The sequence below is a fragment of the Falco punctatus genome (genome assembly GCF_963210335.1).
Source record: "Falco punctatus genome assembly, chromosome: Z".
Taxonomy (NCBI): domain Eukaryota; kingdom Metazoa; phylum Chordata; class Aves; order Falconiformes; family Falconidae; genus Falco; species Falco punctatus.
Genome location: NC_137586.1, coordinates 83,201,930 through 83,220,182, shown reverse-complemented (window position 1 = coordinate 83,220,182; position 18,253 = coordinate 83,201,930). Strand labels below are relative to the sequence as shown.

General features: G+C 38.0%; 1 protein-coding gene across 2 annotated transcripts in view; it reads left to right on the top strand.

Moving 5' to 3' along the window:
- The window catches only part of XRCC4 (X-ray repair cross complementing 4), a 195,200-nt gene that overhangs the window by 84,398 nt on the left and 92,549 nt on the right, over positions 1–18,253 (top strand). For both annotated transcript variants that reach the window (XM_080372566.1, XM_080372567.1), the window contains exons 4-6: positions 5,279–5,445; positions 11,224–11,376; positions 12,046–12,152. In XM_080372566.1, coding sequence (XP_080228692.1) covers positions 5,279–5,445; positions 11,224–11,376; positions 12,046–12,152 — 427 coding nt within the window. The remainder of the gene's footprint in view (positions 1–5,278; positions 5,446–11,223; positions 11,377–12,045; positions 12,153–18,253) is intronic.

Below are 18,253 nucleotides of genomic sequence, written 5' to 3'. Positions count from 1 at the left end.
GAAGAAACAAAACACCAAAGTTTAGGATTTAAGTATATAATATGAATAGAAGAGAGACACACTACATGGCTGCTAAGCCTGCCAGGACAAGAAGAGACAAAATCTGTCTAAATAAGTATGGACTTCCTTAAATATATTTTGGGTAACAAATACTGTTAGAGAGGATTGTCAAGATACTTAAGTAATACAGAGAGAAATCATGGCCAGCAATGCAGATGCAATGAGAGTTTCCAGCATGAATGTTTTTTTTCTTACAGACTAGTATGTCATAATGAAAAATTGTTACTGGAAATTAGCTCACTGTTAGTATCCAGCTTCAGATTCTGCCTTAGAAGAGATGCAGGCATTGTCGTGTAAATGGCTTCTCCTTTCAGCGCATAACTTTTGATAGTTACTGCCTTAAATAGGATAATTCTCATTTCTAGTGGAATGAATTAATGCAAAGAATAGACGGCATATATATATATATTTAAATGCAAAGCTAAAATCCACCACCTCTATAGCATAAATTAGTTTTCATGTAGTTTCAGAATTTTCCATGAAAAAATGTGTTGGCTCATATTTTAATGACTTTTTTTTTTTTCTATGTGAAGCATCTTCCTGTAAATATCAGTGAGTAGAGGAAAAATTATTTGAGAAGCTCTTCAGTTTCCTTCTGAAATATTTTCTGTCTTATGCTTAAGACACCCCTGTCCTCATCTGTAGGAGACAAACAGTGGGAAGGATGAGAGAAGATGTGAAAATGGCAGTTTTGTCATAAGCTTCTAATTCTTGTTTTTTATTTCTAAACCTAAAATACTGGTCTCATGGATAAGTGCTGACTGTGATTTCTGATTAAGGGAACACGGCTTGCTAAGTGACTCTGTATTCACTTCATGTGTTTTTAACAACAATTTAAAAAACCCGAACACACAAATAAAACAGATATTGAAGGAGAGCAGTATATCAGTCACAGTCAGTCTGTTGTCTACTGGGACCTCTAGCAGAGCTGCTTGTTATCTGTATAAATGAAGTGTTTAATGCTTCGCTGTTTTACATAATGTTTTCTTGAATGATCTGAAAGGGGAAATAAAATGCACATAAATTACATCTGCAGATGATGTGAAGATGGAAAGCTACAGCAGCTGGAAGAATGGCAAGAAATATAAATCGGTCTAGAGAGCAGCAATGTGCAGGAATTTACAAAATGAGGCTCACCTTGGAAATGCGATCCAAATCGTAGGCATGTTATATGTAAAATTAGCTTAGTGAAGTGTTAGTGTTGAGCTTTCATTCATGCAGTAAGCAAGATATGTTTGATATCCCACCTAGTTAACTGTTTCTTATAGTATCCTGGTCTTTAGCTACTTCAACTGAATCTTTCTAGAATTGTTTCCAGTTTCACTACTGTGGTTTTGGTGATGAAGGACATTTTTTTTGGTTTGGTGGACTGTTTTTTGGTTAAGTTGCAAGTAAAATCTAAGCAATAAGTAGGAAAACTAATGCCTCCTTCTTAATGATCCCCACCTCTCCTCCAAGCATTCAATTTTAATAGAAATCTATCTTAATCAGTGTTGCGTATTGCATGTCTGTCCCAAATTCAGAATTCTCGGGTCTATATTTGTGCTATTTTGTGCAACTGATCCTTTCCCAGTTTGGTTTCAAATTTGGGATGCCAGCAGGACTGCAGGGCAGAAGTCTCCTGAGATGTCATTTTCTTTATGTTGTTTTACAAATGGCTTCTGCTTCGCCTTGATGCTTTGGAAATGAAATGGATCTGGCTGTCTTTATGGCTTATCAGTCTCTCGGCACTGGCTTTTTACAGGGGCAAATGCCAATCAGTTGTAATTTGCTCAGATAACAATGTTACTATTGTTAGTGCTAACATTTCTCTTAGTTAAATAGATGGTGTAATAGCTCATTGTTAGAAATGACTTCATGCTGAAGAGACAGCCTGGTACACTTTGTATAACATTCTGTGTGAAGAAGGCAAAAGAAAACCACTATCCAATACCACATTACTTTTGGCTTAATTAGGGCTGTATCTAAACGTCCCATGTTTTTCTGCGCTGAGGTGCTAGAGGTAGCTGCAATGTAACCTGGATAATTTATGCCTACCACTATCCTAAGTTAACATCAGATGACTGGATGGGGAAAAAAGATACGGAATACTACCCATTTTGCAGAAGCTTTATGATTGTTGGTGGGTTTTTTTTCCCCCCCAGCTGACATGTGACCACCTGCCAAATAAATTTAAGCCTCCAGGTGATGGTCTTGCTTTGCTTACCTTTTGTGAGCCTCCTAGAAGAGGTCCAGAGATCACAGTGTGTGAGACATAGAAAACAGTACAGTGAAGTTTGATCTAGGGAAGTCAATTGCTTTGTCTAAAGACTGAATCAAAGATTAACTTAAAGATTAACTGTTACTGGACTTTGAAATGAACGCCTAAAGAGGTGGCCAACCAAATTTGTTGTGTCCCTGTAGCCATGTGGCAAATCCGTCCAGCACCTTCTCTCTGTTGGGTGACACGTTAGCAGCAGCTCATCAGGCTGGCATGCATTCCTTGCTCCGCTCTTCACAGCGTGATCTCTCCCCCTTCTCTGTTTTGAGAACTCATAAAAAAAGGTTTCATGCCCCAAATCCTGGTTTGATTTAAGTATATCAACTTTTATAAAAAGAAGGATAGTGGTTTTGCTTTCAGATTTCCAGAAATCCTTTCATGGCAGAGGTCCATAAAGATGGGGATGTATCTTGTAGTTTCAGAACTCCACGTTGCACTAGCAGTATCGGTTTATGTAATACGTTTAAGTAAGAGGCTGAACTGGTGTTTATTTATAACTACAATTGCTTTTGCAATGTCTGATGTGTGTTTGGCACGATTTTGGTTGTGAGTGGAACGAGGCTTTCAGCTGAAATTATTTTTACTCCCTTTAACCTGTTTGAGGATCATTCGTATTTTATTTTGTGCAGCTTAAACTGTAATTTGGACAATGCTTGTTTGTCCTGATTAAACATATTTGCCTATACCTTGTCTTAGCTGTTTATATTAAAAGCATAAGATAAAAAGATGTACTCTTCTTGCTATTTCCTCCATAGTACAAGTAGAAGATTGTGTTGCTGTTTATCTCTGCTACTCTGCTTCTTTATCTCTGTGGCTAGTATTCAAGTGTGGCATGAATTCTTTATCCGTATAGTATGGTGGTGGCTTGCAAGTGATGAAAAACAGTTTCCTTTACGTAAATGTCCATCTTTGTTAAAGCTGTCAAACAGCAAGTGTGATATCCAGGGAATACACGTCATTCTGTGGGTTACTGATAATGTAATCTAATTTCCAAAAATAAATTAAATGCATCTTTTCATCTATAGCCATCAGATGTATGTAAGCGAAAGGAAAGCAACATGTTAGAGACAGTACATGTGAATTTGGAAGAAAGATAAGGGGCTAATTTGAAATCAAACATTTGAGTGTGCTGCATTTTCTGGTAAATTAACCTTGCTGAAGAAGGTCATGATGGTATCATGTGTTGTAGCAGAGACTTTCACAGATAAAATATCTTAAGTTGAAGGACTGTTATTTGTTTGAAACGGTGCCTTTGAAATCTTTGTAAGCAATTTCACAAGGCCTTTGTCAGCAAAACCTTATGTATAGTAGTAGTAAACTTCTCTCTTAAAAAAGTGGTAACAAATGCTACACTTTTTTTTTTTCCATGAATGTCTTTTATTTAGTTATTTTCCATGCATTTCCAAGTAAAATGGACCTAAAGCAAGAAGAAAAATTAATGAAATGCCATTTCTGATTTTAATAGCAGAGGTGCCACGACATAGGTTGAACTTTTCCCTAGCATGTGCGACATTTATTTTTTTTTAAGATGTTATTGCTGTGTGTTCAAGTTGAAAAGACGAGTAATGGTTCTATTCATAGGGAAATGCCACAACAGTTTTGCCAATACTTTTAATAACTACAAGATGTGAGAGAGGACCCCTTCTCCTTCCAAGTACCCCTCACCAACTGGATGTTTCTGCAGGCATTTCTAATCAAAGCCAGGTCATTTTGATGCCTTTTTCCTGAAAGATCTGTTTCTACTGTAGTTTAGCCTCGCCAAAGTCTGGATAGCATCATCCAGCCCATTTTGCTTTTCTCTGGAGCTGCTCCCTCAGCTAGTTTTTTGTCAAGCCAGGCAAATGGTGGCACTTCTAGGTGCAGAGAGGCATCGGGAAAGCCTCCTGTGGCTTCTGCAGGCTTTGTCAGCTGCAGAAGTGTACCTTAAGGTAGTTCAGATTCCCCATCATCTGCCTACACCAGAGCACTAGTGTCCTTCATTTCTGGTTTGCTTCTCTTAAGATGATGTGGGCGACCTTTTTCATGCAGCTTTAATATCTTTCTTCAATGGACTTAAACTATCATGTTGATTATTTTGGTATCTTCATCCAGCTTTGCACAATTATAGTTTAGCTGATGTTGTTTTGTAGGTACGGCTGAGCTATTCCCTCTTTAAGATAACAGAAACAACAGTTTTTTGTTGTTCCTGCCAAACAAATCTGTTCAGAACTCTTGTATATCCTGTATGACATCCTCATTGCTGAAGAAATACAACTGTTCATTATAGCTCTTATCCTTTAATCTCATTGAATTATTGAGGCTACCTATTTAATGGAAGGGCTCCTTTTATTATTAAGAACTTCTTGTCTGAGCCCTGAAGGGGAGAACTTGTGGGCTAGTTTTCATCCTTCAGGTGCATGCAAGCATTATAGGGAGGCATATGTAGTGCTACTTAAAATCAAAGGTAATTAATGTTTATTAATTTTATCAGGAATGTTTATGTGGTTGTATTGCTGTTGCAGGTACCAGAATTGGGCAGAAGGCAAGAACGTGTTAGCAATGCCATTAGTTTTTCAGTTCCTGCGGTTGTGTATTACAGCAAAAATGGCTTTTATATAAATCCTGTGGTTGCACCTTTGTACTACTGACCTCCTCTGATCTGTACAAGTGCAGGTCGTTGCTGTATCGTGTTACTCTTGCTGCATGGCATCTCTTTTCCTGCCCATTAGAAAGTATGTCAGTGCTTATGTCCCGTGCTTATTAGATGATAGATGACCATTAAGACATATTAGCTGCATAAATAATGGGCTTGTAGATTATTCCACAATTATTCTTGTGACAAATTTGTTATATCACTTTGAACTGAAGGACTGTGGAGTATTTCTTATGCTTATGATGCACGTATTCGAGTTTCTTGGAGCAAGGTTTTGTGATCTTTCTAGTACAGGTGAAGTAACTCATTCTTTCCTTGTGTCCTAGTTTAGACTTGGATGTCTGAAGCTACATAAAGTTTCGAGCCCGGCAGATGTGGTTAAGGAGCTGATCGGTTACTGTCTGGACTGCCTCGGAAGACTGCAGGCAAAAAATGAGCATCTGCAAAAAGAAAATGAAAGACTTTTCAGCAACTGGAGTGATGCGGAGAAGCGGTAAGTTTAAAAATGCATTCACAGATGATACTTAAGACTGTCAGCGCGGATTTTACTGATGAGCATTTTTGAAGTCGTACATGGAAAGGAGGACACATCTTTCTTCTCTTGACAAGTGTTTTGAGGCCAGTTATCTACAGCCCAGGTAGCTGTGGTTCTCCTTCCTATGTCAAAGATACAACTGGTATTACAAACTTTGCAATTAAAACTGGCTTAGATTTAGGAAGTAGAAAAAACAAATTACCTCTTTTCTGTAGAATCATCTCCACTTTCTTCAGGGGAAGCCTTTTTCTTTCCATTATTTGCTATAATTCTTAGGACTAGCAGTTTAGATTGTTTACATTTATGAGTGGGAAATAAGTTGCCATTGCTTTAATCTGTTTGCCTTGTCAAAGCAGCCAGTATTGGAAAACCAATGCGTCATTACAGAAAGAAGTACCATTATTTTTGAGAGACTTTTATAATTGCCATTGCATTTATGATCTGAATTGTCTGCCGTTGCACTCTATAGTAAAACGATGTAAGTTTCTTTCAGTTAGCATAAAACACTTAGTACATACAAGTCAGAGATCCATCTTGGTTTTCTCTAGCTTTATCTGAAAAAAAACATGTTTAGGAAGATTGATGAAAGAATGTAGCTAACTGGGGTTAATTTACCTTGAAAAAGAGAGCTAACTTCCGGGAGGAGTTAGTTTTGTTTCCCTCTCATTAAAATGAGTAACAGTTTCTCCTGACAATCTCCCTGACAAGCATATGGCCTTCCTAAGTAGTGTTTTACTGCTTAACAGTTTATTGAACAATAGTGTATTGTATAACCAGTATGCTGCACTGCATTACACGCTAACGTGTAATAGGCATTAGTGCTTGTATCAATTTCCATGGTGGTGTGGCACTTTTTAAAGAGTAACCCCAAAGGAAAAAAAAAAAAAAAAAAATCACAGTTGCCTGACAGCCTTTGCTCTCGAAAGCAGTGTACCCAAGCTTCGAAAGCTGGTGGTTTTCTTTAGTGTGTTTATATTTTGAATAGCTGAAACATTATTTTTCAAAATGAATACTGAAAAGGCATATGGACACCAAACTTTGGCCATGTCTGCTAAATGGAGAATAAAAATAATTTTTGTCCAAACAGTGCTGGGGTTTTGGTTTGTTTGTTTGTTCTAATTCTTTGTGCCACAGCCTAGTCTACCCTTCTTTCCCTGCTCCTTTGGCTCCAAAGGCTGGACCTAGTGTTGTGAGTTTCTTGGAGCTGAACAAAACCTTTGCCTGTCTTTTTTCAGTAGACAGGATTTCAGGCTTCACATTCTGTATCACTCATGGTGTTGAGTGGTAAAACATGAAATATAAAGCATGTGATGTGGAGAATTGTGCTTCCTCTTCGCCTGGAGCTAAGGCACATCAGCTCCAGTGTTTCAGCCCCGCCGTTCCCTTTGCTTAAAGTATCTCTCTTCAGGACCTCATTAGAATTGAAACATAGCGTGTGGGCTTCCAAGAACTGTTTTTGTTCAGGATAAGCATGGGGCACTGGATGGAATAATTCAATCATCCCATTTCCCTTTCCCTACTCTAATTTTCTCTACAGTCATAAAGGATTTGTGAGCTCAGCTCAGCATCTTTGCCCTGTAGCTCTTCAGGGTCTCTTGAGGTATAAACTTGTTCTTTCCATTCAGTCTGTAAAATGGCAAGCAACTTCATTCACGAGGCTAAATCTGCCTAGTGAGCAATCTGTGGGCTGAATACCAGCCCCAGTCTGCTGCTGGCAATTGCCTCAATGTACATGAGATGTAAACAGCTTGCTGCTCTCAGCCCTGTGCCAGATACAGAAATAGCTCCTGCCGCTTCCCTCTGCAGCTCAGGTTCATGTAAAGGTAAAGGGCACGAGCTGGCCAAAAATCCTTTTGAAGAGGAATCCGCTGCATCACCAAATTGTTTAATTACTTATGTACTCTAGTCTAAGATGTGCAGGTCTAAGGAGTTGAGAGTGTTTCTTGTAGAAGCTGTAACTCCCTTAGAATTTTCATCATCTTGCTTAATGAGATGACCTAAGTGTAGAATTTTACCTGGCTGAACATTTCCCTGCTTTTAGGAAATGACCCCTACGTAGGTGATGTCGGTATGAGAGTTGTTGGCTAGCCAGACTCTTCAGTGTTTGATCTAAAAGCATAAAGCAAAAATTACTAAGACACCATCTGGCAAGATCTAGATAGAGAGGCTATGGGAATTTTCAAAAGGACTATTTGAAAATGCTGCAGGCAGGTGCCTGGGGGCGAGTGTGTGTGCACACCTCAAGGATGGATGAGATAAAATATCAGAGCAGGACAGCTACAGTTTTTATTTCATATAGGTAATTAAGATGGTAAATGTAACAATCTGTAGCAAAATAATTCCTTTGCCAATAAAATACAAGTTAAATTCCTGATTTGGGTATGGTATGTATTTTATATCAAACATCTAAAATTAATGTACACAAGCCAAAATCAAAACACCTGCTAATTGATGTTGTGGTCAACTATAGTGACAGAATATTTAAATCAAAACCAGCTTATTAAAATGCAAGTTAGTTTGGTGCTTGAAACTGACTCTTCAGCATTAGCTCATCAAGATTCCATGCCGTTGGCACCGTTAGGGGAAGGGTGAATCTGAAATGTAATAGAGCAGTGCCTTAAGACCAGTAGTTGTTTTAGAGCACTGAGGACAAGGATAAATGGCAGAGATCTTGAATGTTTTCTTTCTAATATTGGAGTGTGGGAAGTGTATAAAGGCCCCTAATTTACATAGTTCACATTAACCTCTGTGAAGCATGTATGATTGCTCTGTGTTTAAGCAGCACTTAAGAAATGGACAGTTATCTTATTTTCTCAATTACCAATCAAAGAAATGGACAGTTATCTTATTTTCTCAATTACTAATCATAACCGTTCCTAATACTAGCTGCTTTCAGTAGGTTGTGCAAGCTTTTTGGTGGCTATCAAATTGGGTGTCGGCACATCAAAAGCATTGCACTTACATAACGGAGAGGTCCAAGAATATGGAAACTGGAAAGCATGTGCAGATGAGACTTGCGCTACTCTAGCCCTCACTTACTTTATTTTCATTGTACTTGAAAGTTGTCTTTTTGACGAGCAGCCTCTATTTGGCCTGTAGTGAGACAAATTGCAGACAGGTGCAAGCATGTGATGAATTGAAATTGAAGTTTGTATTGGTAACTGATGAGGTATTGGAATGAAACCCAGCCAGCTTTGCTTAGTGGTCACGTAATTCAGGTAATGTATGCTGGGTGAATCCTAAAGGATACACAGAGTTACAGCCTGAGCTACCCCCACACACACGTACAGTCTGCATAATTAATACATCCCTGCTCCCAAGCAGCAGAGGACTATTGCTTTTTACTATTCCATTTTTAAGTATCATCATACGCCATACAACAGTATATTTTTAAAGACTCCTAACTTGTAAATATAGCATTAATGTCATACTATTTTACACTGATTGAATGTTACTCCAAATTAATGTTGTATCTATGTGTGGAGAATGGAATTTATATATGGATTACTTTAAACAGGAAAAAAAATCACAGGAAGTGTTCACATAAATGGAAACAATCATGTAAGATGAACTGATGGTATACTACTAATTGATTTTTCCTACAGGGAATAGTTAATACTCTGATCTATGTATATAGTCAGTTTGTTTATTTTGAGGCACTAATATTTTCCTCCAGAGGCGGAAGAAATTGGCTAGTCTTGCAATAGGTTCCTATACTGTGCTTCTCACAGCACCAGCTTTACTTCACGGAGAGTTTACAGTTATGTGGTTTTCCATCAGTAGGTGTCTTTGCAGGATCCGAGGGCCTCACCGAAGTTACCTTATACGACACCTTTCTGGCTGAGTCAGCAGAGTGTCTCCGGGTAACTATTTAAACCAACCATAAACCAGTCCATTGGCAAAACAGAGGCGCGGTGGTTAGCACTTCCTTTAGCTGGTATTGTTTTGTGTGTGGGAGAGGAGACTTTAGGATTTGGTAAGGGTTACCATATTTTACACAAAACCCTTGTTTTTCCATTTTTATGTATACAGACATAGTTAGTTACAAACATGTTCAGGCACCTCAGGACCCTGCATTAGGGTTTATGATTCTTTGTGAATTGTTTGTTTGTTCCCCACTAAACAGTTAACTTCCCTTTTGTAGGTGGAAAGTCTCCTGGTAGTTGATTAGTACATATGATCTTTCATTTAGGAATTATTGAAACGATCTATATGGAAATGATGTTCCGCTATTTGCATTTAAATTAGATGAATTATTTATCAACTATCAAGCGTATCCCTAAAGCATTGCACAGTAGACTTAATACTTCATGAGATTATTTTCTATTGTGTTTCTTCTTACCTTACATATAGTTTTGATCTATGGACAAATTAATTAGTATTTATATAGGAAGTCTGTTGAAATTTCTTACCTTTATAAATTAATATTTTTTAAATCTGCTGTATGTTTGGGTTTAATAACAAAGGAAGCCTTCTAAACATTTTTACAACCTTGCACAGGTTGGTGAAAAGAATGTTTATGAGTTATGACTCTCTGCTGTAATAATGGAGTTACCATGGTCAATGAGATTATCAGGGTGTTTATTTGTTTATGAACGCAGCTACTGAAACATTTGTGATTCAACCTCAGGACTAAAAAGTTATGAAATACAAGAAGCAAATACAGGATTGCATTTGCTATAAGTAATCTCATTTATTGTGCTCATGTTTGCTTATATTCTTGTTTTGGTTTGCTTATGAGACAGTATACGTCCATGTTCTTAATTTTATATTTCCGTCGTGCTTACTTGTATTGACGTTGACCTACCTACAGGTGCACGTTAAACCTTTAAAAACCTGAAGAATATTTTACTCTGAAGATGAATAATGAACTTTTAAAACATTTTTAAATACATTGTTTAGTGTTAGTCCTCGGCCAAGTCATTGTGACCGGTTTGGGGTGGTGGTGGGGAGGAGTCTCTGTAAAGGTGGCTGCAAGATCTCGGCTCTGCATCTGTGTAGTTCGAAATGGAGTCTGCAGCGCTGTGGTTGTTAGCAGTGAATTTGTCTGAATGCCCGTAAGGGGGGGGGGGATTACAGTCGCCATCAGATGTTGCTGCAGTGTCCTGTTGAAATTTGCCAGGAACTGGTTTCTGTACCTTGCCAGTTCACCAGAACAATACCTGCAAGGCTGTTGATGGGAAATGGTCGGGCAGAGGTCTGCTAGGGGGAGTAAAGTATTTGGGGGTCACCAGCTATCTATTTCTTGTCTCTTTTTTTTTCTTCTCCCCCCCACCCCGATCAAATATATTTCAAGTTATAGTGTGTGGTCCAGATTTGGGACCTGTCAAGCTTAATCATATCTCTTCGTAATCTCATTATGTGTATCCTGTTAAAATATGCCCACTGTGATGAATTCAGCATTGGAACTAGAGAATACTTGCCTATTTAAATTTTTGTTGTCTCAGACACATGTGTGCAAAAACCTATCAAAAAAGCATGAAAAGAAAATTTTCCCCTTTGGAATGTTCCCTTTTTGGTAGCAAAGATCATTTTACTTTTCGGGGGGGGGGGGGGGGGGGGGGGGGGGAAATAATGCTTCTTCTGTCCTTTTTCAGGCACAAGATGCTGGACTAGTCATGCATGCTTTGATATGGGGATTCCTGTAATAGGAAGGCTGGCCTCACTATAGAATTTTCTTCCAGGAAACACAGAATTTTAAAAAGAAGTAGTGTAACAGTTGATTTTACATTGTAGGCTGGAAAAATGTGTGGAAGCTAAAGAAGAACTAGAGGCAGATCTTTACAACCGGTTTGTTTTGGTGCTGAATGAAAAGAAGGCAAAGATAAGAAACTTACAGAGGTTGTTGAATGAAGCTGAAGAATCTGCTGCAGATGCCAAATGTACAAGGTATTTCTTAAGTTTCCTGAGTTTCCATCATGTCTGATGCTTGGTTTAGTTTAGTTTCCATTTCTTTGGCTCTAACATGAGTGACAGTTCTTCCTGGCTTAAGTGCTCGGTTATCCAAGACAATACTATTAGTCATGAAAGCAGAGGATTCTTTGTGGTATCACTGCAAGTAGCAGCGTATTGCTCTGGATGTTGTTGCCAAGAACTAAATATTCAGTGAATCTGTCCTTTTTTCTATTAGATTGCAGTTGATTTTTCCAGTCAGTGTATGCCCCTGCCGTTTGCATAGGTGGTATTTTCATATGCATTCTCACTGAATTATTTCATTCATTTTATGCTTTGGGAAAGAAAAATATCTAAATCTAAACATTTTAATATTTTTTTTAATTTAAAAAATGTCCAAAAAAGGTGAATCATTCTAATGCTACAACACACTTCAATTTGTTTGCTGTTTTCATTCTGGTTTTTCATCGTATTTTTAATTGTCTGCCCTTGTATATGAATATGCTAGAGTATTCACCAAGGGGACACTATGCTGATGTGTATCAGCTTGCATTGTATAATAATTAAATTTTTTTTGCAGGAATACTAGATGGCAAACATGTGGTGTGTTTTGGTTTTTTTTTTTTTTTTCCTCCTTCCCCCCCCCCTCCCCTCACACACCTCCAGGGACAGTGTAGCTACCACCACTCAGATGGCTACAGGGAGAGAAAATGACTATGATGGCAGTACTGATGAGGAAGGTGAAAATTCAACAGGGGCCTCATTACCTTCAGGTAAGACAGAATGTATTGTCTTTGGGGAATATCACGGACAGGCCAATCACTTTATGTGAATAAACCTTAATGAAGACAAAATACTACCTGACAAATTGCTCTGTGACAAGCCAACTTGCAAGCCTTAAAAATATCTCTCTTGAAGCAGAGTATAATACCGACATTTTCAAATTAGAGAGAGGAAGTTTAAAAGCATGTTGTACAAGTGAAGGTACTGTCATTTCTTTCAAAATGACAAATTACGTACTTTGCAGAACTAATGACAGTCTAACGGTATCTGAACCATCAACAATTCCATTTTAAATTCTAGGAATCATGATGTGTATTCAGTGATTGCTAAAATGTAAAATGTAGATTCTGACAGTTTCAATAGCATTTTAAAAGGGGAAAGAGGAGGTTTAACAGCTATAAAAAGCACTGTGTGCATAAATGGAATAAAAATGTATTTATAGCAGAATTAATTTTAATTCGTAAGTGAATTTTTGGCCTCACGAAGATGCTTATGAAACTTAATTTGTCTGATTTTTCCAGGACTAGAGACTTGTAGAGTCTATGGGATGCAGCAACTGCCCATTCTAAATACAAGATATTTAACAGTGAATCATAAAATTTTGGCATGTTTTGCCAAACTAGTAGGAATATGCAGGAAAAATGCTATCAAAGTTTTAGAACTGCCTTGATACTTGTCATATAGTTTTATATAGAGAAGAAGACTTCCCTTCAGGTCTGCACGGTTTGCTATGGGTTCTCTCACTGGAGCTTTCTGTTTCCACCGTAGGTAAAAGTATCCAAAACAACAACTTGTCACAACAGTTTACTGTGCGTACTGAGAACCAGGAGTGTTCAAGACCCTGACACCAGTGCTATTCAGCTTTATATCTCATATGACCCTGTTTTATATGAGGAAGTCCTCAACATATAAAGTAGGCAGATCTTCAGGCAAATGGAGAAAGTTGCAGTCATGGGAAAAAATCACTTTATATTTTAATGTGCTCTTCAGAAATCTTTGCTTTCAAGTGGTATTTAGTCAGTTCAGATAACGTGGGGAGAAATACATGTAGTGAAAAGGCAAGGAGAAATGGAAGGTGTTGATCCTTTTGTTAGATTCAGTAGGACTTAACTAGCTCAGTGAGAGTTTTGAAATAGAAATGTATTTAAAAATGAAAACAAACCCCCACTGCTCCACTTGGGCAATCGTGAGGAACTGGACTGATCAATGTTACAGGAAAAAATACTAACTGCATTTTTGAGTGGTTAAAAAAAAAAAAAAGTGCTTTCTGTTGCCTTTGAGGGATGCAGTACTCAGGATTTTGATCATGACTAGAGAGTTTTTTCAACTTCAAAATCTGTAAATAATATGAAGGCTATAAGCTTAATCCTTTGGGTAACACTCAAGTTTTTCAGGGTAATGGCATTCTTGAACCTGCACAGTAATTATCACTTAGGTCAGTTGATACTCCTCCTGTGTTCACAGCTTTGTCTTCCATGAACAATCGAAAAGCACAGACAGGAGATGAATATCTTAAGTGTGGTCAAGGATTTTCATGTGCAAAAAGATGTCTGAGGCAGTCTGTGTCTCTATGAAGACAACAGTGACTCGGGGTGAGTGGCATGAGCATATTTAAGCTTATAGCTACTTCAAACATCAAGGACTGTAAGGCATAAAAGATGGTACAAATAACGTTTGGATTTTTAGTCCAGAATTACATTTCTTTTCCTTTTGGATTTGGAATGTCATTGTGTGGGTTTTAGGAGTCAATGGGAATTAGAAGATCTTTGAGAATGTTTTCATAGATACTGGTGAAAAACACAGGAGAGATACTTTGAAGGAAAGTGAAGGCAGGTGTGTATATGCCAGATACACACATTAAGTGTGCTTTTGTATAGGTGCAGGTCCAAAATTTTAAAAAGCAGGAAGTGGATGCTGGTTGTCGTAAATGAAAAGTAGGAGCTGTGGGAGATGGCTGAAGAAAGCCACAGGATACAAAGGCAGAGAATCTCAAGCCAGGAGGTAGAAGGTCAAGGACCAGTCTTCAGCTCAGCTGAGAACACATACGTGGCTGTTACTGGCCTCATTAGTGCAATGATAAAAATTCACCAGTAATTGACAAAGCAGCTGTGTTCAGTAAGTGCTTTTGCTTAGTGTTTAGAGGGGAAAACTAGGTGTAGTTCTGTTTTAGCAACCGAGGGGGCATGAAACAGCAGCTGTGAAATCTAGACATTTTCAAGTTAGCCAGCTGGGAAATGTTGAACTGCAGAGTTTAAAAAGCTGGCTGAGGACTTGTCTTAACCACCAATAATTGGTTTTCTTCTAGAATTTTTTGGGGCACTGAGGGCATTCCAGGGGATCAGGAAAAAAGCTGCTAATATTTACCAAAAGAAAATGAAATGGCACATTCAGTTATGGGAGTATCAGTCTAGGGTTGATTTGAGGCAAATACTGGAACAAGACCCAATAAAGAAAAATATTAAGAAAAAGAGTAAAAATGGTTAATTACAATCTTTGTGAAGTTACATAAACTGGAGCTTGAAAACTAGGTACTCCTGTCTTCTGTGATGAGATCACCAGCTGGCTGATGAAGGTAAAATTAGCAAAGTAATAGACTGACTTCCATAAATCCATGATATCATGCTGCACCACATTTTATTCAAGAAATTAGAATATGGAAATTAACGTAACACGTGATAAATATATTCTTCAGTGAGGTAATATGTCTATCTCAAAATATAAATGGGAAGTTATAATTCATATCTGTGGAGTGTGAAATTGAAGATAGTTTATATAAACCAATTTGCATTTCGTGATACAACAACTATAAACAAAACATATGCATTCTAATAATGTAATGCCATGATTCCTGGTCATTTGACAGCTATGATTCACTTGAGAAAACCAAAAGTGGCTCAAGCTTTGCTTTCTCTAGCTCATTCTGCCACATAAAGCTGGGTACCTCCATGGATTGCCATCCTCTTCCCCATGTGGACCCGTCTAGCAAAGCCACAAGCTACTTGCACAACGTTTTTGCTCTGCTCCGTACGGCACCTGTTTTGGGAGCGTACCACTGTCCTGCCTGGCCTTGTAGGAATCAGCTGGGGCTCAGCCACATTAGTTCAGTTAGTCTCTGCCTGACCTCTCATCAGTTTGTAACCTCCAAGTTCTACCTGCCTCATGTGATGGGGAACCACTGATCGAGGGTAAGGCTACTTTGGGTATTAAAGAACATATAGACCATTATCTGAAGAAACAATGATTTTAAATATTAAAAAAAAAAAAAAAAAAAGCCACAACAAAACAAAACAAAACCAAAAAAAAATATCAAAGATGACATCGAGTTTGGAAATAAGCAGACTTGCAAAGTTATGGCAAAAAGGACTGTGTGATTTTGAGTCAAGATAAGATTTGGCTCCTTGATGCAGTGCTGTGTCAAGTTTGGACATCCAGATTTAAGAAAAAGGTAAATGTTAGCAAGCTGGGGAGAATAATGTTGTGTTAACAGTGGATGGATTTGCAAAAGATTTAAATGAAATGCTGAGAAGGACCTTAAACAATCATTGTTTTCATGGTCTGAAAGAAACTACATTGTAAACGATGTCATTGTAGATGGCCCTTCCATCCAGCAGGTACAGGTGTTTAATGAACTTGAATAACTGTAACTTAACATTAGACAAAGACAAAAAGTGGGACGTTATTCCTGGTAGCATAATTAACTGTTGCAATATTTTAGACCAAGTTATGATGGGTGCTGTCCATCACTGCCAGCACTGAAATCACAGTGGCACGCTCGTAATAAAAAGACAAGATCCTGTTCATAAAAGTGTGAACTTCAAAGAAGTACACAGCCTGTGTTGTGTGGGGCACTGCAAACAGCTGTTAACTATGACAGCTTTTCCTCTATAACAGCACATGAATTGCAGAATTTCTTGTGTCTTCTACAAAAATGAGTTTACTCCTATATGAATACCCGGCATGGCTATCAGGTAGGTTTTCAGCCTCTGCAGTCAGTTACATTTATTTGTTCAGCTTCAGATAAATTTTGTGTAGAGGCCTTTTCCCTATAATGGCAGCTAAAAAGTAACCTAAATGTTTACCTAAAAATGTAGTGTTTTGGCACTTACAGTACCATTTGTACATATGATTTATGGTTTGGTTTTTGACAGCAGTTTCTACTTCATAGCTTTAAGCCAAAATCATCTGAAACATGGTAGTGTTGTCTCTAATTACATGATGATGTAGTTAATGCTTTGTATTGTAAAAGAACAAATTAAAATTGAATTACTAGGTATTTTAGCATAAAGCACTCAGGAAAACAACTGATGTATATGAGAAGTACAGCTTTTAGGAACAGTACAACTTGGATGAATAATACTCCGTGTATTTGTGTACAACAGCTTTGCCCATCATGCCATTGGTACGTATGTATTAGTATGTTTTTGACATATCGGTTAGGATTGTGAATGTGAGAATGAAAGAGGCACGTGATTCCTGCCTTCACTGCAGTTTAATAAATTCTTAAACAGCAGCTATATATGATGTGCCAGGTCCTTGTGAATGCTGGGGTGCTCTTTGAGAGAGTTTCTGCCCTGGAAGGAGGGCAGGAAGGAAATCCTACTCTTCAGCAGTTCTTCATGAATGGGGGAGGTATGAATGTTTCTTGGAAGCAGGGGGAGGTTGTTTTGCTTTGTTTTGTTATTTGTTTTACTCCAGGGTTGTTAAGGCTCTAGTTGAGGCACCAAAACCAGATACAGTTGTTGCTTTCACTGCTGCGACTTCAACAAAATTCCAGCAACTTTGCAGGCGCCTCACACTTGAGATTGCTGATGTTCTGCCTTGTTGTTTCACTCCTCCGTCACACATTGCATCTAGTCTTTCACCTTCAACTCTTTCATCAAATGTCTGGTATTTTGTTTAGCTTGCTGGTGTCTAGCATTTTTAGGTCATCGCTTTTGCTTGGGACTGTGAGGTCCTGTGGCAGTAGAGAGAATGATACACACACATAGATGAGAAACATCTGGAGCAGGCTTAGAAAGGTTGCAGAGTTGTAGATTTGAATAAGACTGTGGTTCTTGTCACGTTCTGTTGCCAACAGGACCTGTGGTGGGTTTTGTTGTGTGTGGGTTTTCTTTTTTAATACAGAATATATTAATATTTATTAATATTAGCATGATATTTTAAAAAATACAGACTGGCAATTTCCAGCCTTTTTTTTTTTTTTTTTTTTTTTAAACCAAAAGGTTGGAATTTGCCAATTCGTATTTCTCTTAGCCCGCAAGAGTGACTTGGTGACTCAGTGTGATGCCACCACAGTGATGCAAGATGCTTGTCATTTTAGAATGCAGAAAGACTTTTGCTGATTAAGGACAATCCAGAACACAACGCAGCTGTTGCTGATTCCTCTTTTCTTCTGCTCAGTGCTAAATGTTACTCTTATTATTTACTCTAGCTATTGAGTCCTTTCTCCTACGTGACCTCAAATGACAGTAAGGTTATCAGGCTAGGAAAACATCATTTGATGTCATGATTAGCAATCATGTTTTTGTCACACAAATGAAAACCTTTTATTAACTGAAAATACTTTAGTGGTCCATATGTCAGGAAGCTTTTAAAACAGGAATAGGGATTGGGTAAACGTCCACCCTTTCTGCTTGCTTCCCAGGAGCTTGAAAGGGTAGGTGAAAGGTAATAGTTTCCCTCTTCACAGTGTTTGGAAGATGCCCAGAGAAGAGAATGTTACTACTTTTCCCAGGTATACGACAAAACTCTAGGGAAAGATGTTATGCACTGAGATTTGTAATAGATATGAAGGATAATGTAGCAGGCAGGAGATAAGCAATGGACTAAATTATTTTACAAATTTTTATTGTTATTTTCAGGAAATATGCTATTATATGTGGTTACATGTAGGCAGAACAAGGCTACTGGGCACCAATTTAAAGTCAGCTTGCTTTGTCTCTGCTTTATGAAATCCTTAGTCATATTTCACTTTGAAATTGGTAGAAGTTACTGCTCCTTAGGGTAAGGAAGGATCTCACAATGTGGCCTTTTGGATTAAATGAAAGCTTTTATGTTCTGTGTTTCTTGCCATATGGATGGAAATATTCCA